Here is a 27,785-nt window from a genome sequence, read left to right on the forward strand (position 1 = left end):
AGCACCCCTGCTTCACAGGGTCCCACTGAAAGCAAATGACAGAGTGCTGCAGTATCTGATATTATGAAGATCAAAACAGGAAGTGCAAAAGGAGTTAATGTCCCAGGGGGATTTAGTACTGGGTACCACAGTTTGGTTTCTCCCCTTAACATGGCCTATGACTACAGCTTTCAGATAAATGCAAAAGGAATTGTGATGATTTCATATTTCCTTGTCTACAGTTTGCACCATTAATACTGTTAAGCACAAGATATGGATCTTAGCAAGAAGTTTTATATTGGTTTATTTTAAACAAAAAAGAACTACTAGACTGACACAAAGGAGTGGAATGACACAAAGACGACCTTTATTCATGCCAGTACCCCTGAGCATATGCTGCACGTTCAGCTATATATTATTGTATTCAGAGGGTAGTTTTGCATTCAACAGTACTATTTCTAGGATAAAGCTTAGAAATAAGTTTTCTTAAAGTAGATGTTCTTTATCAGTGGCACTGGCCTGCTATGTTTTTATTTGGCTCAATTTTGAAGCCACTATTAAATGTTTACTTTCCTTTCTCTTTCAAGGAAGGGTTGGAGATGGTAAAAAGAGGGAGACTAACAGTGCAATCACTGGCTCTGCCAGTACAGCTGCTGCTGCTGCAGCCTAGTATTACAACATGCTGTAAAGCACATATGCTACTACTCTGGAGCAAGCAGCACCAGCAGGAAGGTGGCTCGCCAGCATTGTATCCAAAGGAAAGGCTGCCGGAGGAGAGTACTCCGCTGAGTGGCACAACTGTGGGACAGTGGGAGAGTGAAACGGAGGTGGGGATTGAGTGTAACCATTATAATGTAACAGGGCAGAGGGAGGACAGAACACCACCAGAATGTATCCAATCTGATGAATAAAGGCCCCAACAAACTCTTGAGAAGGAATCCTACCCACCCCCGGAAGACAAGGAAAAGGTACTGAACCCTATGGAAAGCGAAACTGAGCCACATGTGCTTTGTTTACTCATGAGTAGACAAACCAGCCTTGGTTCTTATCAGCAGCCTGGCAAAAGGGGAACACAAGGCCACCATAATGGTATGTATAAAGACAGAAAGATGTACTGGCCTTGAACTCCTACCTTTTAGAGAGCAAACATTTCCATGTTCAACAAGCTAGAAGCAGAGTTCTGTACATTCACACTAAAAACAAGTCAAATGCTGCAGCATAGTAATCATAATTTTGTGGATTTGTGTTATGCAAATTGAGCATATTTACATAATAATACATACATTTATTTAACTCCAGCTAGTAACGCGCAGGAACAAGGCTCCATTTCCCAACCACTGGAAATTATATTCAGCCACCCTACAAGGTGCTGCCTATCCTCTTTCAGATATCATGCCTGAAGCCAGAAAGGACTGGACTAGAAGCAGTACATCGTTCTTTCAAAAAGCAAAAGCCAAGACTTAAGAAGCTGAACTCAGCCTCAAATACCATATTAGGAATTTTGCAAATGCACAGAAAAATTAATGCATCACAGCTACTGTGCAGGGTTTCAAATCATGACGTGTAAGTACTTTAGAAGTGATTATTTTTCCACATTCACAAAGGGTGTGAATATTTCTTTTCATCAACTATTAGAACTTAAAATTGTAAAACATCAAAACATCTTCTAGGGGAGATCTGAAACTGCATAAATGTGTACATGTAATTCTGTGAGAGATGTTTAAGGTTAAAGACTCTACAACAAAACAGCAGCAGCAGATGTGCCTTATTTACTACTTAGAATATGTTAGTTATGAATCACTCATGCGCTTTGCTTGCACTGGACACATTCTTCTCATAACACTGGTATGATCAAGGTCTAATTTTTTTCAAAAAGAATGTACATAAATTGTACAAAACTAAAACTACAATTCAAACAGGATCTATTTCAGAGGCAAAATATGACAATTTAATATGAATCAAGTGATGTCTTAAACCAATACTTTTACAGAAAAGCTAAATATTTACTTTTAGAAGCATTCAGCTCCATTAATGAGGTTTCTCTAAAAACGCTTTACAGCATCTAAGGCACTGTTCAAAAACAGTTTCAAAATCTTCATCGTTCCCCTAGGTATAAAAAAAAAAAGACAAAGATAAATGCACCATTTTAAATGGAACTGGTAAACAAATTTGTTTATTGAATACCACAATATTGATTTTGAGTTAGAAAAGGTTAAATTTTCTTGGATACTTACATAGTATGGATCTTCAATAATGAGCTGATTCTGGGGATCATAACTCCCAAGTAGCTCAATTTTAGCTTTGCAGTTCTTAATATGACTACTTTTTCTTTTTAGATCTCTGCAGTACAAAAGATTAAGTAGGTTTTTAAAAAATCATTATGTGCAGTGTGCCTTTTTCAGTAGGCATCAACATGCTGTCAAGAGTTGCAACGTATGATGGAAACAAAGATTACATATGTGCTTTAACTGTGTGATATACCCTCACTAAACAGTGTTGGAAAGACAGTTGTAGGTAATAATAATTAAGCTTGTTCACTGAAACAGTGTTGGTGTTGACAATAACTCTAACTGGTTTCTGTCTGAAAAAAATTCAGAAAGGTTTTCCTTCACTTCATTTCCACTGACCAACTTTATATAATAAAAGTGTATTTTCTCTGCTGTACACATTCTTAAAAGTGACAGAACAAAATGCTTTCGTGTCTTAATTGGACAAGCTGTTTTTTGGTTAATTTTTTTTCCTTAGAGTTGACTTGAAATGAAACATTCCTCATGACCTCTACATAATGATGCATCAATGGATGAAATGCAGAATAATGCCCTTCTATTGTAGTGGTTCTTGATAAGCTGCATCAAACTCATCAATGTTTCCTCTCTTTAAAATTTACTTTCATCATTGTTTTCAGGCTGATCATCTTCTATGTAACCTATATCAGATATGGCCAATGGGTGGCCTAGGGACCAGATCTTGCAACCTAGAGATAATTTTATCCTCTCTCAGTGGTTACCCATAATTTTAAAATCAAAACATGATAAACTTTCCCCAGCTTCATTTGAAAGTAAAGGGAAAACATTTTCCAGTTCTAAGGAGCAGAAGTAGACTATACTTTCATGATCCTTCCCTCTTAGATTTTGTAGGTGACATCTAACAAATATAGTTTTATGTAACAGAACATCTGAACATTATGTATTCTGAAACTGACAAGCCCTTATTGCTAGATAGTACAAACTGTAACATGCAGCCAAAACATTTGAAAGGTGCCCAGGTTGAGTGGCAACACGTTTCTGGCCCTTGGACAACTGGATGGGCGATAATGATGTCCAGTTACAAGGCTGCGTGTTTATATTTAACACTGAAGCTTGATGAACATGTAGATCAAGCAGGGGCAAATTTTTATTTCTCCAATCCTGGCAATCACTTAGTCCCAGAAGGAAAAGATTGTGATAATGCATGAAGTACAACATGGCCAAATTACTTTGCTGGCAATCCCACAGTGAATGCCCCTGAAAGAAGGGCACTGGGGAAAATATACTTTCTGCTCCCAGTAAGTAGAGAGAGGGCACAATATGCGTAAACAACTAACTTTGAGGCTGCAATTATCAAAAGATCTACTGGAAAAAGCAGAAATGTTTTTACAACTTACCGTAGGTTACTTTCATCCATACACAATATGTAATCAAAAGTCAGGAAATCATCTTTTGTAATCTAGAAATCAACAAAATATTTCAAGACTGTTAGTAGAGGCATGTATCATCAACATGCACTACTAAGGTTGAATTTGAAACATACTTATTCAGTAGTAAATATGAAACTTTCAGCAAAGGTTTGTGCTATAAATGTATATGAATTGTCAAGTAATAATTCTACCATTACAGTTGCATAACTACATCTAGGAAAGAGATTCTAAGGCAGAAGGAAATTGTTTAAAGCAAAAAGTTTCATATAACTTATTCAGGTGAAATATCTAAAAAATAGTGTGGAACTTAACCACTTGAAAACACACGCAAATTTAGTTGAACACAAAAACCTACACAGGAATAGCTAAACATTCTGCATTAGAATAAGGTCATGCTTCAAAGATGCAGGAGTGGAAGAAAAAATTCCCACTGCCATACACTGAGCTATCCAACACAAGTGGATCTATGGATGGCCTTTAGGATGAAAGCTATGCAGGCAAAACACAAGAAAAATAGCATTATACCGAGGGCACATTTAACAAAATATGTTTCAGGCACCAGACAACATTGTTTGCAAGAATAGCTATGAGGTAAGTGGTCCCAGAAGTCTATCTTCTGTTAGAAAAAGAAAGGGAATGGGTGAGGGAAGAAACTGGAGACTAAAGGACTGGTACAAATTATGTTGTTTTAGAAAACTTCCAGGGAAACCAAAAGGTTTACATGAGTGAGGAAAGTCTCAAACAAATGCGAAGAAACATTTATTCAGAACCACATGCTGTACTTGTGTAAAAAGGCAAAGTCGCCTGCTTTACTACCTATCTTCTGAGCAGTTCAAGTTTTTAGACCCCCTCCATAAAGTTTTCTTCAACTAAGGCAGCGATTTTCAACCTTTTTCATCTCACAGCTCACTATCAAGCTGATAAAACTGTCAAGGTACACCATCGGTTTTTTGACAGGATACACTGCACAGGGGCCACATCCCCCAATAGTCCTACTAGTAAATGGCCTTTCCCCAAACTCCCATGGCACGCCTGTGGACCATTTGCCCCACACCAATGTGCTGCGGCACAGTGAAGAAAATCGCTGATCTAGCTGTGATACAAGAGGACCATAGAGGAATTGTTTTATTTTTAATACAACTACAAGGCACCCTGAATTGGATCAGAATCTTGTATTTTTTCCCCAAATGGTTCAAAAGTTGGTGGGTAACCCCTAATTCCAATGGAAAAACCACCAGAGGGGAAAAGGTTAAGAACTCCCATAGTTGCTCTGATTCAATTTAGAGTCCTCTGCGCTTGCGCTAAAGCAAAAAACCTACATGTCTCCCACATCTCATCTAGCTTGGCTGAACACACTTTCCCTGCTTTCAAATGCTTCCCACATGGCAAGTCACTTCCCAAAATAATATAAATTAAGGTCAAAATCCAGAGAAGTGTACAGCTAGCTTCAACACAGACAAGAAGGTTTTCTGAGCAGTAGCCCTTTGCTTTTGAAATGGATGGGTCTTTCAAAAGGAACGTGTTTTAAGGAAATGGACCAGATGATCTAAAAACCAACAAAAAAATCAAAACCCAAGCCAAGCGAGAGTATGCACTTGGACACTGGTTAAGGAAGGTCAAAGGGATGCTCTCTGAGGCCCTCTCAGTTTGATCAAGTAGGGCTCTTTTTTTAATGGAACAATGTACCGTAGATACTCGCCTATAGGGCGATAAATTTGTCCCAACAGATCGCTCCTGAGTCAACCCTTCGCCTTAACTGCGGCGCCACTAGGGGCCAGGGCTGTTTCAGGCACACTGCGGAGCAGTAGTGGTGCTGCTGGGGAGGGTGACCCGCCACCCGCTCCCCCCCACCTGGAGCAGGGAGCCTGACGGAGCTGCTTGGCTCGCCTGCAGCTCCCCCCTCCTTGGCGCTCCTGGGCATTGCAGTCCCACCCGCTCAGGCTCCCTGAGCCTGGTCTCCTCGGCTCTGACTTCCTCCTCCTCCGCCCCTGCTAGTCTTCGAAAGGACAGGAAAGGGGAGCAGGAGCCTGGAGCGCGTCCCACGTGTGTTGTCAATTGGGCTTACTCCCCGGAAAGTGTGTGTAGGGTGGCAGCCTTTGAGCCCAAGCCAGTGCATGCCTTCTCAGAAGTAAATTCCATTGTCAATGGGGCTTACTCCCAGGAAAAGATCGTAGCCTGAAGATGGGGAGAGAGACAGGAGGGCTGCTTCTTTATGCAGCGTCTACAGCTCTGCATCTGCTTCTTCCAAGTGAGAGGGAGGAGGTGAGCCCCCCACACAGCCTCCCTCCCGCCGGCCCCACTCCTGCACTGCCTGCTTCTCTCTGCCCTTCAGCCCCTCTCTTCCCTTCACCAGCCTTCACTCTGTTGTACTGTTTTCTCCCCCTTCTCTTCTCCCTTCCCCACTGTCCCTCTTTCTCTGCCACCTATTTACAAGCCATGCAATCAGGGAAACTGACCAGGAAACTGATTAGAGCAGCAGACAGCAGTTTCCATTGGAACATCCCCCCAAGACAGAGAGCAGAGCTGAATCAGCTCCCCAGAATCATCCCACTTCTTTAAGAGTGAAACCCCCCTGACAGCCTTGATCCTGCTGTAAATCAAGAGGAGGAAACAGCCCTCAGACCAGGTGGGGGTGGGCTTGTTGCAGCTGCAGGATGCACCTTCCCTGAAAGCGGAAACACTCCCATCAAATGTCTCACAAACTACAATTCAGAGCACCATTACTTAGGAATAACACCCAGGGAAAGCAATGGGTCTGCTTCTGAGTAAATAGGGTTTCAGCTATGTGCAGCTGCACTTGGTCACAGCCATTTGCTGTTGCTTGTCTCTGCTGTGAACTGAATTGCACACTCCCAGTTGTGTTCTAAGTTGTATGTTATATGTAGAGCTTCTGGCTTAAGAGCAGAAGACTCTGCCTTTGCACTGTTTTGCACCAGAAATGTCCTGAGAAATTCTGAGTGATAGATCACTTTTTTATGTTTTATTTTTTTTCCTGTGCTGGTCTTCAATCACTGTTTCATACATGAATTGATCACCAAAAATTAGCTATTGGTGGGGCTTTCACAGTCAACTAGCTACCTCCCTTCCTGCCTTGCTGGCCCTGCAAGGCATTCTGGAGCACTGCCATTATTCCATTCTCTTTCAAGTACCCCTAAAGGTCCTGTTGAGTGCCCCTGGGGGTACATGAACACCAGGTTGGGAACCACTGTTCTATTAATATGTTATTTATAGTGCAGTTACTCTTTGATAGTGTTTACAAAAATATGAAGACCAGAATTTAAAAGTTTATGAATAAAAATGAATCTTATGATCTTTTACAATATTTTTTTTAAAATTAGAGACTGTCAGTTCTTAGGTAACAATTACTGGTAGGTTATTTTTCAGGATCTGGCCTAGGGTAAAATCAGACAAAACTATAATCAGACACACACACACCCAAAGTTTATGACCTCGACTTATCCGAGGGACTTATCATAGAGAAAATTCTATGATTCTTGCCTCAAAACCTGCCCTCGACTTATCTGTGAGGTTGACTTATAGACAACTGCCTGCGGTAGTTCAAATCTTATCTCAGCCATGACTCACTGGGTGGCCTCAACCTCAGTTCCTTATCTACAACATAATTACCAACCTTATTTAAGGATTATTTATGGATTATTGTGATAATGAATAGGGAGTGCTAAGTATTAAGATTATAATATTCAGCAAATGACATTGCTTTTGTGGTGCCCCCCCCCCCAAAAAAAATCCCAGTAAAAGTTATCAACTTGTGAATACTTTGAAGATTTACACCTGGTAATTAACCTGATACCTGTTAACTCAGAACTAAATACCACTTTAGTCAATGGGATGTACTTCAAGGAAAGAGATTATAGATTTCATCCTTATGTTTGAATCTTTACAATTCAAACAGAACAGTATGCCTGAGGACATCTGTATCACAAGATGTATCACTGTATCACGGTGCAAATCACAATTAAAAAAATGAAAGCACACCATGCTCAAGAGACTGAAGAGGCATAGTTCCATCACTTCATACAGTTCCTAGAATTCAGTTACCATTTACATTGAACTAGTTTAATTATCCAAGATGTAAGAAATAACACTAAGGAAACCATCAGACTTAATTTGCCTCCCATCATGAAAACTCATGTGTGAGGGTGTTGATTTACTACTTCTCACCCATTTCCTATTGGCAAAATGGGGGGGAGCCCTTGGAAAATTTATTTACTACTCATGAATGCTAAGATTTCTTTTCCCCCCACACACTAAGTGTTACTGTTGCAGAGATTTAAGGTAAAGTGTCAAAAAGACACTGAAGTTGGTTTCACTTGTCTCCTTACAAAGACACTATTACTAATTCCACCGAATATAATCACTTACAATGACTGTATAATAAATTCTAATCTTTTGTTCTTCATCATTCCATGCATTGAACAAAGCTGTTATCAAAACTGGATAATAATTACAGTAGAACATACACCCATTATTTCAGTGAAATAACGGAACAGACTCTTTCTACCTGTCGTGCTTTATGGGTGGTCCCAATGCCATGAGTTCTTAGACAGCTTAAAGCCCTTGCATCTGGGGAGCGCCCCACGTTCCAGTCAGAAACAGCACCGCTGTCTATCATCCACTGCAAACAACAAGAGCATACATACACACACATTTAAAGGAACTGGGTACAGTACCTGCCTGGCAATATGACTCATGGTAATGCCATGTTTCCTCATGCAATTCTGGCCTCGATAATCTGGAGGATTTCCTATTTCATACGTAGATGTTGCTGCACTGTCTATCCTCCACTACAGAAAAATAAATTCAAATATTTATAATTTTCCCTTCACACTACTGTAATATTAAGAGAAAGGTGGCTCAAGTGGCAACACCAATAATTACCTTGTTTTCAAGGTTTCCATCAGTTACCAACTTTCTAAAAACCGATTCAGCTATAGGAGATCGGCAAATGTTCCCTATAGAAATAAAGATTTGATTAAGTGTCTCTGAAATACAGTTTCATATACACGTACAGGCAATCGTCAATTCACATACGGGTTACGTCCCTGGAAAATCATGTGCATCTCAAAAGTACTGTAAATGAAAACCACAGGGAACTATAGGATTAGCCTGGGTTAGGGGAAAAGTTATTTATTACTCATGTTGACAACTGACAACTTCTGCTTCCCCAAGATGGTACAAGAAGGAAGGTTGAGGAGGGAAGCTACTGGGAGTAGGAGTAGCTACTGATATCTTGCAATTTGGAAACCACTGAACTAAGAAAAGGCTCCTGTTTGGAATCCAGACTAGTTGTTGCCAGCCAGTGTAAACCATTTTGAGACAGATTGATATGGGCTTGACGCAGTATGTTTGTTTGCAGTGAGTAAGACAGAATTACCACCAAAGTCATTTTTTTGTCAGCTTTGGAGTTGGGAACTCAATGGGGTTTAGAAGCCTAAGTTGAGGAGTCACAGCAACTTACAGGAATGAGAAAGGTTGAAGATCACCGGAGTGGAGCATCACTAGGTAAAGGGAGAGGCATCTGGAGTATCCCTTCAGGTAACACGAAATTGTGTCCCAGTCCTACTAAGGTTCTTCACAATTGTGCTACAATAGCCTTTACTAATGCCAGATTTCATGGTCAGTTTTTTCTGCTCTCTCTAATAAGACTACAGGTCATGCCTCATTACCCATTAGGATTCTGTTCCAGGACTCCTAGTGGATAAAAAAAGTTAGTGGATACCAAATCCTTTGAAAATAGCTTTGAAGACCCACTTCCAGGTCTCTTGCTCCTGAATGCATCAGTAGACACTATACGGCTTTCAGCCACCAGATGGGGTGAATAATGGAATGAAATTATAATTATTTAACAATGGAACAAAATTGGATTTTGGAGTTTTTTTTTTCCTTGTTACAAGACAGTTAAAGGTGGACCATCAGTGATGAGTCAAATCAGTGGATACTAAATCAGTGGAAACAGAGGACATGACTGAGACATACAAAATTATGCAGGGGATGGATAGAGTAGAAAAAGAAACGCTCTTTTCCCTCTCACATAACACCAGAACCAGGGGACATCCACTAAAATTGAATTAGGACAGACAAAAGAAAATATTTCTTTACCCAGCATGTAATTAGTCTGTGGAACCCCTTGCCACAGGAAGTAGTGATGGCATCTTGCCTAGATGCCTTTAAGAGGGGATGGGGCAAATTTCTGGAGGAAAAGTTCATTACAGGTTACAAGCCATGGTAAGTACAAGCAAGCTCCTGATTTTAGAGGTAGGCTGCCTCTGATTGCCAGATGCAGGGAAGGGCACCAGGACGCAGGTTGTGTCTGTTGTCTTGTGTGCTTCCTGGGGCATTTGGTGGGCCACTGTGAGACAGAGGAAGCTGGACTAGATGGGCCTTTGGCGTGATTCAGCAAGGCTCTTCTTATGAGATCCCACTTGTATTTGGTTACATTGAACAGTCCTGGGATGGTGTTACAGGGGAAGGATGTGCAGTGTTCCAGGAGGGGGTGGGTGGGATTGATGGTGGGTTCCTAGTGTTATACTTTATTTACTTAAGTACTTATTGGGGGGGGGGTCGTGATATGAGAAAGGTGGAAGACCACTGGCCTGTCTTACTGAGCACAACAGGCTTACTTCTAAGTAAAATAACACAGGTTTCAAACATCTAAAGCAGGTTTATTTTCAACCTTTTTCATCTCTCGACACACTGACAAGGCACACCATCAGTCTTTTGACAACTGACAAGGCACACCATGCTGCAAGTGAGGGAGCTCACATCCCCCTATAGCCCTACTAATAAATGACCTTCCCCCAAACCTCTGTGGCACACCTGTGGACCACTCATGGCACACCAGTTTGCCATGGTAGTGGTTGAAAATGGCTGGTCTAAAGTATAATGAGGCAGAGCCGAAGCCTATGAATGCCTACTCAGAAGTAAGCCCCATTATAGTACATAAGAACAGCCCCACTGGATCAGGCCATAGGCCCATCTAGCCCAGCTTCCTGTATCTCACAGCGGCCCACCAAATGCTCCAGGGAGCACACCAGATAACAAGAGACCTCATCCTGGTGCCCTCCCTTTAATATACCCTTACCACATGGTTGGCAACCTTCAGTCTCGAAAGACTATGGTATAAGCCTACAGCACCCGGTATTCCCAGGCAGTCTCCCATCCAAGTACTAACCAGGCCTGACCCTGCTTAGCTTCTGAGATCAGCCAAGATCGAGCATGTGCAGGGTAACAGTTGCTGCCCTAGTGAACGGGGCTTACTCCCAAGAAAGTGTGGATGGGACTGCAGCCTTAGAGACCAAGCCTATGCATGTCTACTCAGAAGTAAGCCCCATTATAGTGAACGGGGCTTACTCCCAGGAAAGTGTGGCAGGACTACAGCCTTCCTGGGAACGCTGGAAAGGGAGGGGGGCGCAGAGGGGAGGCGGAGGCCTGCGAGCCCTGCCCGCCTGGCGGAGCTCTGCAGCTTCTTCCCCCCCACCGCTCGTAGGCGGCCTCCTGCCCACCCGCAGACCCAGCGGAGCGCGGGCACAGAGCCGGTCTCAGGCCCTCCCCCCTCCGCTCACCCAGACACACGAACAGAACGGACTTCGCCTCCCCCGCCGCCATCTTGGCTCAGAGAACACCGGCTAGCGGTGGGGGCGGGGCCGGAGGAGGAGCAACCGAGTGCAGCGCCTAGAGGAAGCACCGCCCCGTTCCGGAACGGTCGCGCGTTCGCGACAGCTTACTTTACGGCAGCGAGGAGAAGGCCCTGTGGTCGTCAGGGCAACCACAAGAAGGCCCCTTCGGGTCTGTCTAGCTTAGTGCCTGATAGGAAAAACAAAGCCCTCCCGCTTGGAAAGTAAATAAAACGAGTCTCGGGTTCTTAAAGTGTAGCTGTTACCCTCCCCACCCGCTTCCTTCTCCGTGAATGGGTCCTCTAAGAAAGCAGGCACGCGCGTAGCCTACTATGTCCCTTGCCCATGCACCTGCTCCATCCAGGTGAGCAGCAGCAGCAGCAGCAGAGGAAGGTTCTGAGGGGCGGGGCTTGCGCAGTCAGCAGCAGCTTCTCCCTCTGCTGCAGAGAATGCCTGCTTGGCAAGAGTGGGAGAGGCTTCCCCAGCCTGGGCTGTAGTGGGTGCCTGTGGGAGAGCTCTGGAAGGAGTGAGTATCTGGGTACTCTTCAGTGGGGTGAGGCTGAGAGGGGCTGACACTACTTGGAGGGAGTTCCCTGTTCTCAGTCTCCCCCACACACTTCTATGCTGATTCTTCCTTACGCAGTTCCTAAGGAAGCACAGAAATACTGAAGTTATATGGGGAGGGTGACCAGGTTCAAAGGGGGGGCAGACAGAGTGCCTGTGCCTTTAGCCCTGGGATTTTCAACCTTTTTCATCTCTGGCACACTGACAAGGCACTTAAATTGTCAAGGCACACCATCAGTTTTTGGACAATTGACAAGGTGCACCATGCTGCCAGTGGGGGAGAGGGGTGGCTCACATCTCCCAATAACCCGACTAACTTCTCCCAAGTTCCTGTGACACACCTGTGGGCTGCTCATGGCACACCAACATGAGTGGTGGAATTTGGACAGGAGCAGCTCAGCATAAAGCATTTTAAAAGCTGCACCTGCCCAAATTCCCTCTTATATAACAAGGTTAAAGATATAGGCATTCTGTTCCCCTTTGTATCTGGTAACCCTATATAAGAGGCTTGTCAAGCTCAGTCACACAGATCAATCAGTGGGACTATGTTAGAGTCAGTAATTTTGAGTATTACAGTCCTGTTTTTGGCAAGCTTGTTTGTTTTTATGCCTAGTGTGAACAGGGTGACCAGATGTCCTTTTTTTTCCAGGACATGTCCTCTTTTTTAGCCTGGTGTCCTGGAGAAGAACTTGGATGTTCTCCTTTTCCCTGTGAGCAGGCCCCTACTGGCAGTGTATAACCTTCTTGCAATTAATAAATTATATGTAATATAGTTTTAAGTAATATAGTATTTAAATTAACCACATGAAATCAATATGCGAGTGTTTTTAGCTTCTATATTGTCATGTCCTACATTTTTCTTGGATGTCTTACATTTTGGGGTGCCTTGTCCCCTTTTGCGGTTATTACATCTGTTCACCCTGAGTGTGAACAGTATGACTTTCTAGTGTCTGTATCACTATGCCTGTATGAGTGTGCTGCCAAAATTGTCTGGCTGCATCTCTGTTCCAGCTAGCTGTTGGTGATGGAGGATGGGGTAGAATAAGTAATTTGATTATTGTATCATGTCCTGAGTCTTTGGTGTGGGTTGTTTTGTATGCTCTCAAAAAATCTGTGGGTTCATGGTCCAGGTCTGTGCCATATTCATGTGCTGTAGTGACTATCTTTAAATGTACCCCAGTTGATTACTGTGGGATTAAATCCATTTATACTTCGCCAGTTAGCCCATATTGTTAGATTGTGGGCTGTGCCAAAAGCTGATTCACGTTCTTTTATGTTTATGTGTGACAGTCAGTGTCTTGACACTTGTAGTTAGTGTCTTATTAAAAAAAACACTACAGAGTATTATTAGCACTATAGTGTCAACCATGTATATGATGCTTTACAACAGACGTGAAGATGGCATTGTGCCCCAAAAGGCTCACAATCTAGAAATGGACACAAGGGAGACTACTGAGTATGCTATTTATTTCATGTACTTGGGCATAGTTACAGCAGGTAAACAGACTGGGTAGTTTTGCCAAGGACTCCTTGGAAAAGGTGTTGCTGGTTCCTATCAGCTGATACAAAAGCTTGGGGTGTGTGTGTGTGTTTGGATAGGCATTCCAAGCATGTAAAACCACTAAAATCTTGATTATGCAATTGCTTGATGATTAACAAGCATGTGCCAATCTAGGATCCTGTGCAATGTTACACACCACAAGTACCAATGTGCCAAATCAAAATGAAAAATATTGTAAGTAATTTAGTATCTATTTTATTCTAAGGTCTTAATTCAAACTACAGTGTTAGTCCAGTAACAATGCCATCCTATGTGCCTCAGCAGCCCCACCAGGCACATTGGAGGGGGGGAGAAGCAGTTGTGTGCCACCATGCACGCCCGACCAACCAGGCACATTGGACTACAGGGGCAATGGGCTACACTGAGGCCAGCCCTGCACCCCTGTGAGGGGAGGTCGGGGCGGGGAGAGGAGGCTGTGGAGAAGCCCTCCTGCTTGCTGCCAGTGGCTGAGGGGGAAGGAGAACTCGGGGCGGAAGTCGTGCCTGACAGTCTGAGGCTGCAATCCTACCCACACTTTCCTGGGAGTAAGCCCCGTTGACTACAATGGGGCTTACTTCTGAGTAGAAGTGCCTAGGGCTGGCTCTGAGTGAAGCCTCGCTCACAGTGGCTGGTGGAGGGGAGGACTTGGAGCGGGCAGGAAGTCATGCCTGACTGAGGCTGCAGTCCTCTCCACTTTCCTGGCAGTAAGCCCATTGGACACAATGGGGCTTACTTGTAAGAAGACATGCCTAGGCTTGGGCTCTGAAGCAGCAATCCTCTCCACACTTTCCTTCGATTAAGCCCCATTGACTACAATGGGGCTTACTTCTGAGTAGACATTCCTACAATTGGTTCTTAGTGTGGGAAGTGGCGGTGCCTCCCCCTCCTTCCCTCCTGCTGCTGCATCTCTGAGCAAGGTGGAGGCAGTTGGCAGCCCCGCTGGGGCAGCTCCCTCGCCCCAGCACCCACAGGCCTCGATGGGGCGGCTCTTGGTCTTCAGGCAGGGGGGCTGCGGTGCCCTCCCAACACTAAGGCATCCTGCAAAGGTTTCCCCCAGCTCCACCAAGATCTTGGGCGGAGCAGAGCAGGCTGTTCTGCCACCTCGAGCCCCTTTCCAGCTGCACCAAGTGCGAGCTGGTGGGCAGGCAGCCTGTCCCGCGCACCGCGCACCGCTCACCTCTCCATCCCACCCGGGAGAGGGCAGCCAAGGCAGGGCTTCCCCAACCTCCCTCCAAGGGGCTTCCCCGCTCTCTCCAGCTGCTAGAGGCTGCTGCTGGAGGCTGCGGGGGGGGGGCGGCGCAAGAGTTTAGCCAGTTGCCGCATGTGCAATTTACACTCTCCTGCTCATGGTGATAGCAGTGGATGACTTTTGCCCTTCCCCTGTAGTCCAAGTTGCACGGAGGTATTGTTGCCCCTGCTGTTGCCCCCCAGCCCCTGATGTTGCCTTCTCAGGAGCTGTAGCCCGGTGCATTTGCTACCCCCTGCACCGCCCTAGCTATGCTACTGCTCGCACTTGTATATGGTTGAGCATGTCCTGGGGAACCTACTTCCTGGAAGAACAGGCCTCTTTATTCAATTGATTTCTGCAATTTAGGGTGTTACTGTATAATTTAAGCAGGCTTGGTTATCGTTAGGATTGGCTTACTGGTCAATGAAGCTCTTTTTTGACTTTAGCCAACTGCCTGTCTTTCTGCAGGTTTAAATGACTGTAGGAAGATGTTGGAGGGAAGGGCCTACAATAGTTGCCTAGGAAGGTTCTTATTTGGATCCCAGTCTTCCAGAGGGTTGGATCAGTGAATGCTTTCTCAGTGTTGTACCAATATTGTAGTACATAATCTGACCAACTCCATCTGGCTTGTTTTTTGTTTTGCTTTACTAGCAAGTGAAGGTTTAGCAATTTTAATTAGCATCTGTACTTGAACTGAATGGAAGTTTCATGTAATCTGTAAGTGCTCTGTGCATTTTGTTTGTGTGTGTGTTGGGGGGAAGGTTAATTTGAATAGCTTGTTTGCTGTTTTTAGATGGTTGACCAATGCTTTGTATTCTACACAGTACTGTAGAAAGTCATTTAATACATTTGTTAACTGTTATTGCAGTGAATTTTCTGATATTTTTTCCCCAATGCAAGCTATGAAAGACTTTCAGTGTGCATTGCAACTTTTAATACCAGTTTTCCTATCTGCAGCAAAACCTTCACAGCAGTATGTAGTTGATACAGACATGCACAAAATTATATCATGATAATGGTTCTGTTTATTGCCTGCAGATTTTTTTAAAGACTCCTTAGTTTGTTTTCTGATGCTGAAGGATACCCAAACCTTTTCCCTGTCATCAGTAGGCATGGTGGTATGTGAGATTGGAACTGATGCCTGACTTCTGTCATGACTGCTGTCCTTTCTCCTGGTAAAAGGCCTTCAGATTTCATTTGTACAGGAATGGCAACAGCCAGAGTTGCCAGGAAGTGGCTGTAAATTGCATACTTGGCTATCATTCGACAGCCAACATCCTGCAGTATTCAGGCTCTTGCCAGATAATCCAGGCAAGACCTTCTGTGTGTAAAATAGGGAATTCCTTATCTTGATACAGAAATCCTTTGACTGTTAACATTGCTGGGGGAGACAAAAGCAGGCAAATGTCCTTCTCCATGGAATGGCATGTAAAGTGGTGTCATTGCCAAGACCATGTTGGCAGCACCAGTAGCCACAGGGCTATCCGGCCCCATTTGTTTTGTAGCAGCATTGGCTACCCCCCCCCCCCTTCAAGACAGTCAATCTATGGCATTGCTCTTGTTGTGCAACTGAATTCTTGATAGGGAAAGGAGAGTTTATAGTACTTCAGGGTAGTGAATTTTCGCATGCGGCTTCTCTTGCCATTAGTTGGTGAAGGTGTAGGTTAATTTTTTTGGATAGCTGTGGCATCTGTCTTCAGATGCATTTGTCCTGCGTGTCTTGGATTAGATTTTTTTTTCTTTTAGCTTTGTGTGTTGCTTTTTTAGCAAGAGAATGTCACGGCAAAGTAGACAGAAAATTGCAAATTGGTGCCTTTTACAATCTGTTCTTAAAGAAATATGAAGGTGATAGCAAACACCTGATGTATCTTTATTAGGGTGCCTCAGTTTGATATGGCAAGTCACAGTTTTAGCCTCTTGACACCAGAAAGGCAAGAGTGCAAAGATTTATAGAGTAAGCTTATTTAATCTAAATCTAGTAAAAATCACTCTGCTATTCACTCGGCTGAAGAACTCTATTGGTTTTGCTATATAATCAATAGAGAGAAGTGACTGAGGGCAGATGGATTTAACAGTATTTCAACAGTATACTTTCTTTGTGAAATATTTACTTTCTCTCTGTGGTGGGCTTCTGCAAACCAGAGTGGACTGTCCTAGATTGGATCAACCTTGTTTGGTTGGACTTCAGCACCTGGGGTCTGTAACAGTCTTTTTCTGGACAAGTAGCTCTGCAGGCCCACCACTTAAGCTGACCTCTGCTGCAGAGGTGCAAGCAGGTAGTTACTGGCATATTTTGTGGTGCTCTTGGCTGAAAGCCTGAATTGTGTTACCACCAAGCTTTGCTTTTTGTCCATCAACTTTTTGTTGTCCAATAATATTGCCCGCATGTAAGCAATTTGTAAAATATAAGGTAAATTCTCTCTTTCCAGAATGTGTCCTGCTCAGCTGTTATATTATTTTACTCTTCAATGTACTTTCGCTTTCATTCAGTGAGATTATCCTGCTTAGGAGGATGACAAGGATTTCAATCTGTGTATATTTAGAGGCTCATTTCAAGCTCTTTAGACTACAAAATAATTTGCTGTGGGGTTCATAAAATCCTTTTGCTAATATTTTTGTCCTTTTAATTAACTTCTCTGTCAGATTTTCCTGAAAGAGATTCAGTGCTGTGTGTTATAACTTTCTGTGGTCAGAAGATTACCTCTACGCCTAGGATAAACTGGTAACAACATTGGGAAGGCAGCTGCATCAAAGACCACACGGAGTCTTGTTCCCGAATGAACACACACACACGATTCTTTGGATTTTGGAGAGGCAATCAAACAGGCGACAGGAGAATTCAAAGGACTTCTTACGTTTACTCGTTTGCAAACGGGACCCCCCACAAACACACACACGTGGAGGGACCCCGAACTATTACAATGATGCTGGTTTTATAGGGTAGTCTAGGTAGGGGAGGAGGGAAAAGAGCACACAAAGAGAGCAAAACACATCCATGGCAAGCATGGGAATAACAGACCAACAGGCCCACAAACATTTGACTTTGTTATCAGATCAACATCTTGATCCTCAGGATGTTCAGGAGGGCAATTCGATCCACGTGTGTGTGTTTGTGGAGGGTCCCGTTTGCAAACGAGAGTAAATGTAAGAAGTCCTTTGAATTCTCCTGTCGCCTGTTTGATTGTCTCGCCAAAATCCAGATCAACAGTCCAAAACTGTTCCCGAATGAACACACAAATGATCCTTTGGATTTTGGAGAGGCTTTTGGAGAGGCCTTATGGGTAAACTGGGCATCTTGGGATATTTCCATATTGTGAGCTGGGCATATTGAGATCAGTCTTGTGGCACCTTAAAAGATGAACAAATTTGTTGTAGTGTTACTTTTTTGTAGGCTGCAATAAAAAACCAACCAACCAGGAGCTGCATATGATAGGCAGTTGTTGTTTTGAAAAATATTTATTTACTTTTTAAATAACAAAAAGCAGTGAACAAAATGGTGAGCTGCACAGGAGCTTGAGGAGAGCAGGGCAGAACAGAGGCAGGGAGTGGTGGAACAGGGTGGGGAAGGGCAGAGTGGGAACTGGACAGGCCTGGAAGGGGACAGAATCAGCAGAGGAGGTCTCTGCCATATCCTAACCCCCATCCTGGACCTGGGAGCCTTTCACGGGACTGCCTGGATTTGCACCAGTAATTGAGCTGGTGGAGTGCCAAGTAGCCTCACTGGGCAGACTGGAGCATTACTCAGGGTAAGGAGAAAAATATTTCCTTATCCCATAGAGATCTCTAGCCTCTTGCTAACCAGTGCTGGTTACATATATGCCTGGCAGCTCAATCCTATCCACACTTTCCTGGGAGTAAGCCCCATTGACTCCAATGGGACTTGCTTCTGAGTAAACATGCATAGGATTGGGCTGTTAGTCTGCAGTTTTCAAATCTTGGTAAAACCAACATAATTGTTTTGCCACTAGAGCTATTCTAGTACAGTATTTGCATTGAGTCAGATACTTCCACAGCCCAAGAGTACTGATAGAGCACTACTAGATGTCATTTTTACAATTGAAGCTTGACTGAGTGCCCACATATTTTAAAGTAGCTTCAAGCTACTTAGTACTTGAGCCTGCTGAAGATGTAGTTCTCCTGATTTCTTAACATGAGAGCCTGTTGCAAAATCACACATTTCCTTTGTCTGATCTCTCCCCTCTTACACACACACACACTCTCTCTCTGTACAGTACTTCACCTGCCAGCCTTAGTTCAGGCTAACAACAGCAGTGTCCCCCTGGTTAAGAGATCAGGAGTGTTATATCTGCACCTGTCTGTATTAGAATACTGTACTAGCAACTGTTAATTATGTTTGGTGTTTGATGACAAAATGTCTTGGTCTGTCTCTGTAATCCTGGGAGGGGATGCAGACCTATAAATGCCTATCTGCTTGGTACCCTACAGAGATCCCGCCCCTCAGCCTGCCAAGTCAAAAGACCAACTGGTCACCATGACTTGAGGCACTTCCTGGATTCCCCTTGAGTCAGTCCTCTTGCACCTAATTCTAAGACACACCCATATTCACCAGTCTTTGAGCAATCACCTGGCTCCAGGCACAATTCTAAGATATTCTTTAGAATGCATACTTGTTCCATGACCTGGATTCCAGTTTCCTGTAACTTGAGTTTCTTTGCATTTGAGATCCATTTGCACAAAATACTGTGTTTAGAATCTGATTTGTCACTTTTAAAAACCTGTGTCATTATCTGCCTCTCATATTGTAAACAGTCTAATTTTTTTTAGCGCAGCAGCAGCTGGGTACACTTCAGTTTTGAAGGAACTTTGCCACAGTTTGACAAGGCATTCAATCTGTTTAAGAGTCATCAAGCTTTTGCATAGTAGCTTAACAGGATGATAAATCGTTTTTGTCACAAACACGCACGTTTGTGTTCTGTGACTTCAACTGGGCCATCAAGGAGTGCAATGAAACCTCATGCTTTCATCCTAGGTCAGAATGCTGTGAGAAATAAGCTTCTTTCAGGATATGCTCTGCCAACATGCATTGCTGGTCAGAATGCTAAATATGGACTGATGCACTTCCCTTAGAAACTTGCTAACTCGATAGCACGCCAGCTTTCCTGTTCCATGGTGTGTGTCACTCACTCACATAGTGCTCAGTATCTTTGTTTTTACATAAGCGTGGGTGGAATTTTAAACTTCTCTGTTCTTAAACCGTTTTTTCCCTGGCATTTAACTGCTTTTATAGTTCCTACAACACCTCTCTGTTTCTTTGTCATTGGCGGAATGGGAATTTCAACAAGTCTTTAGCTGTACACTTACCTAAAGCTTCCTGGAGGAATGTGTCGCCTACCCCATAGATTTAATATTGTGCAAAAAAAATACTGTAGTGAGTTGTTCTGTAGTCATAGATTGGCAAGATTCTCCAAAGTCCTGCCATTATGCTAATTACTATAGGAAAGCTATACTGGTATTAATACAGTACTATGTGAGTTGTGAGGCCAGATACCATAAGTTGTACTATAAACCAGTCTGAACAATTATTACATCACTTAGGTTTCAATCATATCCACACTTACCTGGGAATGAGTCCCATTGACTATAGTGGGACTTAGAGCGCAATCCTAAAATTGTGCTGGGCTGGCACAAGTCCCTTGTAGACAGGCGGCGAAAGAGCAGGGGGTGGGGCTACTTTTGCTGGATCCTGACCCCGTTCCCTGGCAGTTCGGGGCAACTCCAGACTGCTCGGATCTGCACCACCTCTTCAGGTGGTGCAGATCTGAGTAGTCCCATTGGGACTGCTGTGTCTCTCCCTGGGGAAGTGATTCTCCTTACCCCAGGCTGAGCCTCTTCCAGCCCCAAACTCACGCTGGATATGGGGCAGGCTGGCCCAACCAGCCTCCCTGTTCCAGCATAAGTTAGGATTGCACTGTTCTGCGTAGAAGAGCATAGGATTGAGCTGTTTAAGTGATTGATGCTTCTTACCCATTTATAATCAAGTTTTAGTTAACGCATTCCTTTATATTGTTTATCACTCTCTTTTTTTCTTTCTACCAGTGAATAACCCCATACCTTCCAATTTGAAGTCAGAAGCAAAAAAGGCAGCTAAAATTTTAAGAGAGTTTACAGAAATAACTTCCCGAAATGGACCAGACAAGATCATACCTGGTTAGTAGAGAGATGGGTTTGCTGATGTTCTTGAAACCTTAGTCTGTCTTTTCTTGAGGTAAGGTTCCCTGTTAGCTTGGCTTGTCATTGGGAAAATTTATCTGACAGAAGAATTATTTACAAACTCTATACATGTAGTGTGCGATTTTACATTCCCTTTTGTTACATTTTGAGACCCCAGTGCACACTCTCTCTGTATAGGTATACAGGGGCCCCTATATTCCATATCCATGGATTCACTTATAGGATAGGCATAGGGTTTGCGAGCCCCCTGCCTGTGGGAGCCCCCTCACCCGCTTCTCCCCTCTGGAGATGGGGGGAGCTCCATTGCCCCTAAAGGGTTCTTTGAGCCCAGAAGAGGCTGCGGGTGCCCTCCTCCAGAGGCTTCCCTGGGCCTTCAGTGCCTTAAAAAAGTCACTTCCAGTTTCATGGAGAAACTGGAAGTTATGTCTTTTACACTGTTGGATTCAGTTTGAGCCCTGCAGAGGCCATGGACAGATGTCTGCAGCCTCTGCTGGGCTCAGAGGAATTTCCGGACATGAGAGGAGCTCTTCTTCCCTTGGCTCCATAGGGTGGGGAGGAGGCATTCACCCATATGCACGGTTTCATTTAACTGTGGGTTCTGGAATGGAACCCCTGTGGATACAGGGGCCCACCTGCATATAAATTCTTTGATTGTAAGCTAAGACTGCAGTCCCATGCTGACTTACCTGTGAGTAAGCTCCATTGAACACAGTGGTACTGATGTTTGAGTAAACTTCCATTCAATTGATCTGCATGGTTCATTTCAGGAAATAGCAGTTAACCCAAGACCTGCCTGGCCACTGCTGTATCTAATGGGCCAGGGAAGCAGCCAGAGGTCTCACTGGGGTAAGGGAGCAATTGTTCTGCTGCCATCTGCACCCCTTCCTGGGCCCAATTCTTCCCTCCTCCCATCCCATTCCATCATCCTCCTGCTCCAAAAAGCCTTGCTGGACACTGGCAGGAAATTTACCTCTCGGTGCTCCAGTGACGTGTCATTACCACTCTGAAGCCCAGCAGTGACTGTCGCTGGCTTCAGCACCAGCCCAGCATCAGTTCTGTTAGCGCAAAAGTAGGAGGCAGGAGGTCTGGTCTAGAGGGTAGAGCCTCCATTAGCCCGAAGATAACATCAGAAGGTTGCCAGTTCGAAGACACCGGCAGCTCCCTGAACGACTGAGAATGGCGAGACCTTGAAGCAGCTGACAAGCCCAGCTGAGTGATTCCACCTGCTCTTGGTGTGAGCAAGAAGCGTCTTGGCTGCCCTCCATGTGAGAGATGGAGCTACTTGTCAGCCTGTGTGGGAGAACTGGAGGCCAGAAGTGAGACCAAACCAGGAAGATCCATTCTGAAATGTTGTTGGTTCTTGAAAGAGAGATTGTAAAAATCCCCTTGAGCGATTTATGTAAACCGCCTTGAATAATGTCAGAGGAGTAATCCGATGACCAGAAAGGCGGTATATAAATACCTAGTTATTATTATTATTAAAAGTACTTTATGGCATTTTTGCAACAGCCAGAGCTGGCCAAGGAGCACCAGTGCTGAAGACAATAGGATTGGGTCCTTAGTAGAATTGTACTCATGTTCCTACTACCTGTACTACTTTAACACACATGCAAATTGTAACTTGTAGAATGCAACTAATACAAATGTAACCCCTGCATCTAAAGTGCTCTAAGGTCCATTTTGTACATTACACAACCAAAAAAGCAAGGTTGCCATAGAATGTACATTCACCCAGGAATGAATTATCTAACTTACAGATAGAAATGTTTTATACGTTTTTTTCAACCACTTCAGAACATTGCTCATGCCCCATAAATGAATAAATGTTTCAAGCTAAGTACAAACCTCTGGCACGTAACCTGTATTTAAGTAGGGACCTATCTGTACTCAAAGGAAAAGACCTAAAAAATCCCATTGGGTGTAATGTGTTGCTGTACGTTTGTTTTTAATTCACATCCATGCTAACTACTTATTTTAAAACCAAAAAAATTGGAGTAGTTCTTTGTATTCCTCCACAGTATTTTAACAGTTTCTTTTACTCTCTCTCTCTTTCGCAGCCCATGTAATTGCTAAAGCAAAAGGCCTTGCTATCTTGACTGTTATCAAGGCTGGATTTCTGGTTACAGCTCGAGGGGGCAGTGGAATTGTATTGGCTCGCTTGCCTGATGGAAGTAAGTTTACATGGTCTTCTTAAAAGAACTAATGGCCGAATCCTTCCCTCACGACCCTATGGTGGTGAGGCTCCCAAAAAGGGCACTGACTGCCATAAAGCAGCACCACCTGTTGTACAAGGCACTCTGACAGTATACAAGTCAGTGCGCTGGCAGGAAGGCCTGTGCCTTCCTGCTTCTGCCAGTGAGGGAATTGCCACTTGCCAGAGGAGGTAGGATAATGGGGCAGGCAGGAGGGCAAAACGGAGGTGGGGAGGGTGCAAAACCAGGCGGGAAGGGAGGATCTGTAGCAGGTGGCCTGCAATGGATCTTATCCCTTCCACCAGCAGCCTCCCTATCCCTTTTCTCTCCTCAGACTTGCACTGCTAAACTTGCCGGTGCAAGGAGACCCATTGCAGGTTGGGAGGCTTAAGTGGGGTTAAGGAGATTTTAGAATCCTCTTTTCCCACTGAAGCTTCCTGGCCCTCTCCCACTATGGATGCTGTGTTTGCCAGTTTGGCATTGCCGCATTTGTGGGGGGGGGGGGAAATGCATAAGATTGGGCTCTTAGTGTGTGCTTCTGTATTGTTCTGCTCAGAAATGTTAAACATAAGCAATTCACATCTTTCTGTTGTGCATGGAAAAGGAGTTGCATGGACCTAAGCAGAGATGTGTCCATATTTTCAAATGGACACAAACTGAATGAGAAATTATGTGTTTGGGTGTTTAAAATATGTATATTTTTTCCCATTTTTAACCCTCTTTTTAGTAAAAATTCCAAAGTGGCTAAAAGTCAAAAGCCTCGCAATCAAAACTCCAGCAGGAGACTCAAACCATTTCCAGGCCATTTGCACTCCCAAGACCTGGCAACAAATATAGGTTGGCCCGCTTTATCCGTGGGACCGAAGGATTTGACTTACTGCAGGTCCCAACTCTCTTCTGGAGGGCCTCGCCAAAACTCCCAGGTGCGACCGGAAGTGCCTTCTGTTCACACCCAGGAGGTGTTCTGAGGTGTAGGGAAATCCAAGATGCAAGTGCTGGGTCATCAACTTCTTCTGAACAGGATTGCTCTCCCTTTGCAAGAACAAGTGTACAGCTTTTGGGTTCTCCTGGATTCACAAGTGGCGGCTTTGATTGGGGGGACCTTTGCTCAGCTTAGACTGGTGCGTCAATTGTGGCTATTCCTGAGTCACTCATACCTAGCCATAGTAGTCCATGCCCTAGTGACATCACTATTAGATTGCCTACATAGGGTTGCCCTTGAAGATGGTCTGGAAACTGCAGTTAGTGCGGAATGCAGCAGCTCATGTGGTTATTGGAGCTCAGCAGTTCAACTTTTTCGAACTGCTACTCCAGCTACTTCACTAGCTACTGGTTTGTTTTCAGGCCCTGTTTGAGAAGCTGGTTTTAACTTTTCATAGCTTTTGCAGCTTAGGACCAAGATACCCATGGGACTGTCTTCTCCCATATATTCTAGTCCTTTCCTCAGGCCATCTGAGAGGTCCTCCTTATGTATGCTTCCCCTGTCAGAGGTTGGGGGGGCACTAGTTAGTCGGAGAGCTTTCTTGTTGGTGGCACTGTAGCTGTGGAGCTCCGTCCCTCAAGATTTGAGAGCTGCCACCTTCCTTGATGAGTTCCATCTGGGGCTAAAACATTTTTATTTTGTTTGGTCTTTTGTATTTAGTAATGGTGTAAGGTTTTTTTTTTTTTTTTTTTGCCTCTGCTTTTATAGCTCCTGCCTTCAGTTGTTGGATTGTTTTAATGTGTACTTTTATTACCACTGCTTGTATACTATTTTTAAGTTTACCGTTTAATGCTGCTGGTTTAACTGATGACTCTCTCAATGCTTTACTATTTTTATTGCTGCTACTATGTTCCTTGCTGTTTATTACATTGATTTTAGGTGTGTATGTGTGAGCCATCTTGTGTATTCACTTTGTGAAAGAAATGCAGAATGTAAATCTACAAAGAAATAAGTGTATGTTGTAGGAAAAGGTTGGATCATCTTGTTAGGGCTCAATGATATGGAAAATATGCAGTTTTAAATACAAATTTATGTCCAAGGAACTAATAGTGATGTAGTAAAGTGCAGAATAGATGCTATTTTGGTTTTGGGTACTGTAAACATTTAGACGTCCATGAATACTCATCTCTCTATCTGATGAGAAACTGAAGTACTCTCCATCCAGCATGCCTACAAAGTGAAAGCCTGTCTCAGAAACAAAATAGTAAAACTGAGACGGAATTGTACTAATATAGGGACATGTTTCAAAAAATTATCTGTGTTTTCAGTGGCAGGCAGTAATTGAGGGTTTCTGTAATCTCTAAAGTCCAAAAGAATGCTCTCTTTGTCTTGAGTCAGTATTTACTGTAGGTATTGTGTAATGCAAAATTGGGAGCTAAACTGCTGTGTTATGAAAATATTTCAGATTGACTAATGGAAACATTTCTGTAAGCCACTCTGCCATTCAGTTAGTTTTTATGACTCTGTGTGTGTGTGTGTGTGTGTGTGTGTGTGTGTGTAAGTAAGAGAAAGAGAGAAAGTGAACTGCATGTAAATAGAAAAAAATTCTGGTACAATCATTCCTGAGAGATGAGCAAAGTTTCTTAGCTTCAACAGCAATATGGATACGTTTTATGAAGAATAGTTGAGATTTCATCAGTGTCTTTGGGTCAAACAAAGTGTTTGCCCAGTTACAGCCTGAGAGATATTTCAGTAGAAAGTGCCCTTTTCCACACCTCCTCTTCAAAAAACAAACAGAAAACCAGCAATGGGAGGCATGACCAGTCCTTACTACAACCATTACATATGGGGAGGTCAACTCTTGTTGTGTTAAGTCTCCTCCTGAAAATCACCATTCAAGCAAAGTTGATGCTTTGGGGTTATTTTTTTTTTTTGCAGAAAAACGTTGCAAAAAAAATTGACTTCCCCCACATGCCACAGTTCCAATATGCATTTCCTCCCATCTCCCCCAATTTTGCAATTCTTGGTGGAAAAAGAGACACTTGCTTAGAAGCAGGCATTTGAAGTTCATAATTGGGTGAACATCTAATGTACATGTTCCTCACCCCTTTCCTTTTTTTTTTTTTTTTTTTTTTTGAGGAACCAATGTAATGGACAGTTGACTGGTTTGGACCTTACTTATGTTTACTGGTTGCCCCTACTCATTTTATGAAGTGCTCACTCATGACTTGCACATATCATGATCCTGTCATGTATCATAATCCTGTCACATCACTTCCCAGAGAGTTTGTGGTCACTTCCCTTAATTGTGGGGAGGTCTTGATGAATAACATACTCCCTCACATAAGAACAGCCCCAATGGATCAGGCCATAGGCCCATCTAGTCCAGCTTCCTGTATCTCACAGAGGCCCACCAAATGCCCCAAGGAGCACACCAGATAACAAGAGACCTCATCCTGGTGCCCTCCCTTGCATCTGGCATTCTGAACATAACCCATTTCTAAAATCAGGAGGTTGCGCATACACATCATGGCTTATACCCCGTAATGGATTTTTCCTCCAGAAACTTGTCCAATCCCCTTTTAAAGGCGTCCAGGCCAGTCGCCATCACCACATCCTGTGGCAAAGAGTTCCACAGACCAACCACACGCTGAGTGTGGTTCCCCACAATTAAGGGAAGTGAGCGGAAATTCTCCAGGAATTGAAAAGAGATGCTAGGACAAGCATGTAAAGTTTCTGTGTGCGCGTGCATGCACATCTTTTATCACATAGGGCTGGTTGAGTGATTTAAGCATTGTTGTTTAATAGAAACTTGCAAAGTTCTGTAGATAGGATTCCAATATATTGCTGTATTGTAAATTTAAAACCTTCTGTTCAAATTTTCAAGCAGTAGTTAATGATTTATTTTTAAATGTCCTGTATAGTATATCAGATGGATTAAGCCAACTTGTATATCTGAATTACCAATATTTTCCTTGACTTGGGCAGCTGTCACTGGTCTAGGATGTGTGACCTCCACAGTTGTATCATACAAACCTCGATTTAAGTGTTGGACATGGAATTCAACATACTGATAACTCAATTTTCAGCTTAAAATAAGCAAGCTTTTAGTCCTTTACACTGTGCAGGTACGTGTGAAAGTGCTGAGGCGGTGTCTGTTGAACTCTCAAAAGTCAGGGTGGGCCCAGAGCCTAGATGTTAGTGGCTGTGGCCTGAAGCTATCTGTTTTCTTCCTCCATTAGCACAAACAATATAAAGAGCAAAATAAGCAAAAATGGACAATTTGTTTTAACTCATCCAATTTATACATGTCTCTGAATTTGTGGTACAGAATTTGGCTTATCTTGACGGAAGTTGTGTGGTCTTTACTGAAAATCCTTTTTTGCTGTTTTGCCTAAAGAAACAATCGTTAAAATTTTGGAGTTGCTAAATATCCTGGAGAAAAACAGATGAGCACGGAACATAAGAACAGCCCCACTGGAGCACAAAAGAGGTTGAAAAGCACAAAATTGGGAACAAAATTCCTGATGTTCCATAGTAGAAAATGGAAATATTTTGTGTGTGGGATGACTGTGAAGTGGTTCCTTCTTTAAAAAGTTTTTTTTTTTTGCAAATAGTTTGCACAATGGGATGGGTTATTTGCAGATTGACTTTCATTGAAAGGCAGATGTGGCATACACTTGCCTTCCAACTTGGTTTCAACTTGCATCAGTTTACTTCCTTACTAGATCTAGAGCTTATTTAGTTCTTTACAATCTGTTTCTGTTCACATTCAGGATGGTCGGCTCCATCTGCGATAGGGATAGCTGGCCTTGGTGGTGGATTTGAAATTGGAATTGAGGTAAGTGTCTAAAATAA

The 27,785-nt window shown here is 43.5% G+C and overlaps 2 protein-coding genes across 4 annotated transcripts in view; one reads left to right on the top strand and one right to left on the bottom strand.

Moving 5' to 3' along the window:
- Nucleotides 1–324: 324 nt before the first annotated feature.
- Nucleotides 325–11,340, bottom strand: ACP1 (acid phosphatase 1). Of its 2 annotated transcripts, none has more exons than XM_066612380.1 (6): nucleotides 11,239–11,340; nucleotides 8,555–8,628; nucleotides 8,178–8,291; nucleotides 3,623–3,684; nucleotides 2,214–2,319; nucleotides 325–2,085 (listed from the first exon to the last, which is right to left on the bottom strand). In XM_066612380.1, the coding sequence occupies exons 1-6, from the start codon at nucleotides 11,279–11,281 to the stop codon at nucleotides 2,008–2,010; spliced, it is 477 nt and encodes a 158-aa protein (XP_066468477.1). In that variant the 5' UTR covers nucleotides 11,282–11,340; the 3' UTR covers nucleotides 325–2,007. The 2 variants fall into 2 exon arrangements, with proteins under 2 accessions (XP_066468477.1, XP_066468478.1); XM_066612381.1 differs by lacking the exon at nucleotides 8,178–8,291 and adding an exon at nucleotides 8,347–8,460.
- A 376-nt stretch (nucleotides 11,341–11,716) lies between these two features.
- Nucleotides 11,717–27,785, top strand: part of SH3YL1 (SH3 and SYLF domain containing 1) — a 51,032-nt gene continuing 34,963 nt past the window's right edge. For both annotated transcript variants that reach the window (XM_066640315.1, XM_066640314.1), the window contains exons 1-4: nucleotides 11,717–11,815; nucleotides 20,679–20,789; nucleotides 22,871–22,984; nucleotides 27,704–27,768. In XM_066640315.1, the coding sequence (XP_066496412.1) occupies nucleotide 11,815; nucleotides 20,679–20,789; nucleotides 22,871–22,984; nucleotides 27,704–27,768 (291 nt within the window). In that variant the 5' untranslated portion in view covers nucleotides 11,717–11,814. The remainder of the gene's footprint in view (nucleotides 11,816–20,678; nucleotides 20,790–22,870; nucleotides 22,985–27,703; nucleotides 27,769–27,785) is intronic.

The sequence above is a fragment of the Tiliqua scincoides genome, chromosome 1, assembly GCF_035046505.1.
Source record: "Tiliqua scincoides isolate rTilSci1 chromosome 1, rTilSci1.hap2, whole genome shotgun sequence".
NCBI classification, from domain to species: Eukaryota; Metazoa; Chordata; class Lepidosauria; order Squamata; family Scincidae; genus Tiliqua; species Tiliqua scincoides.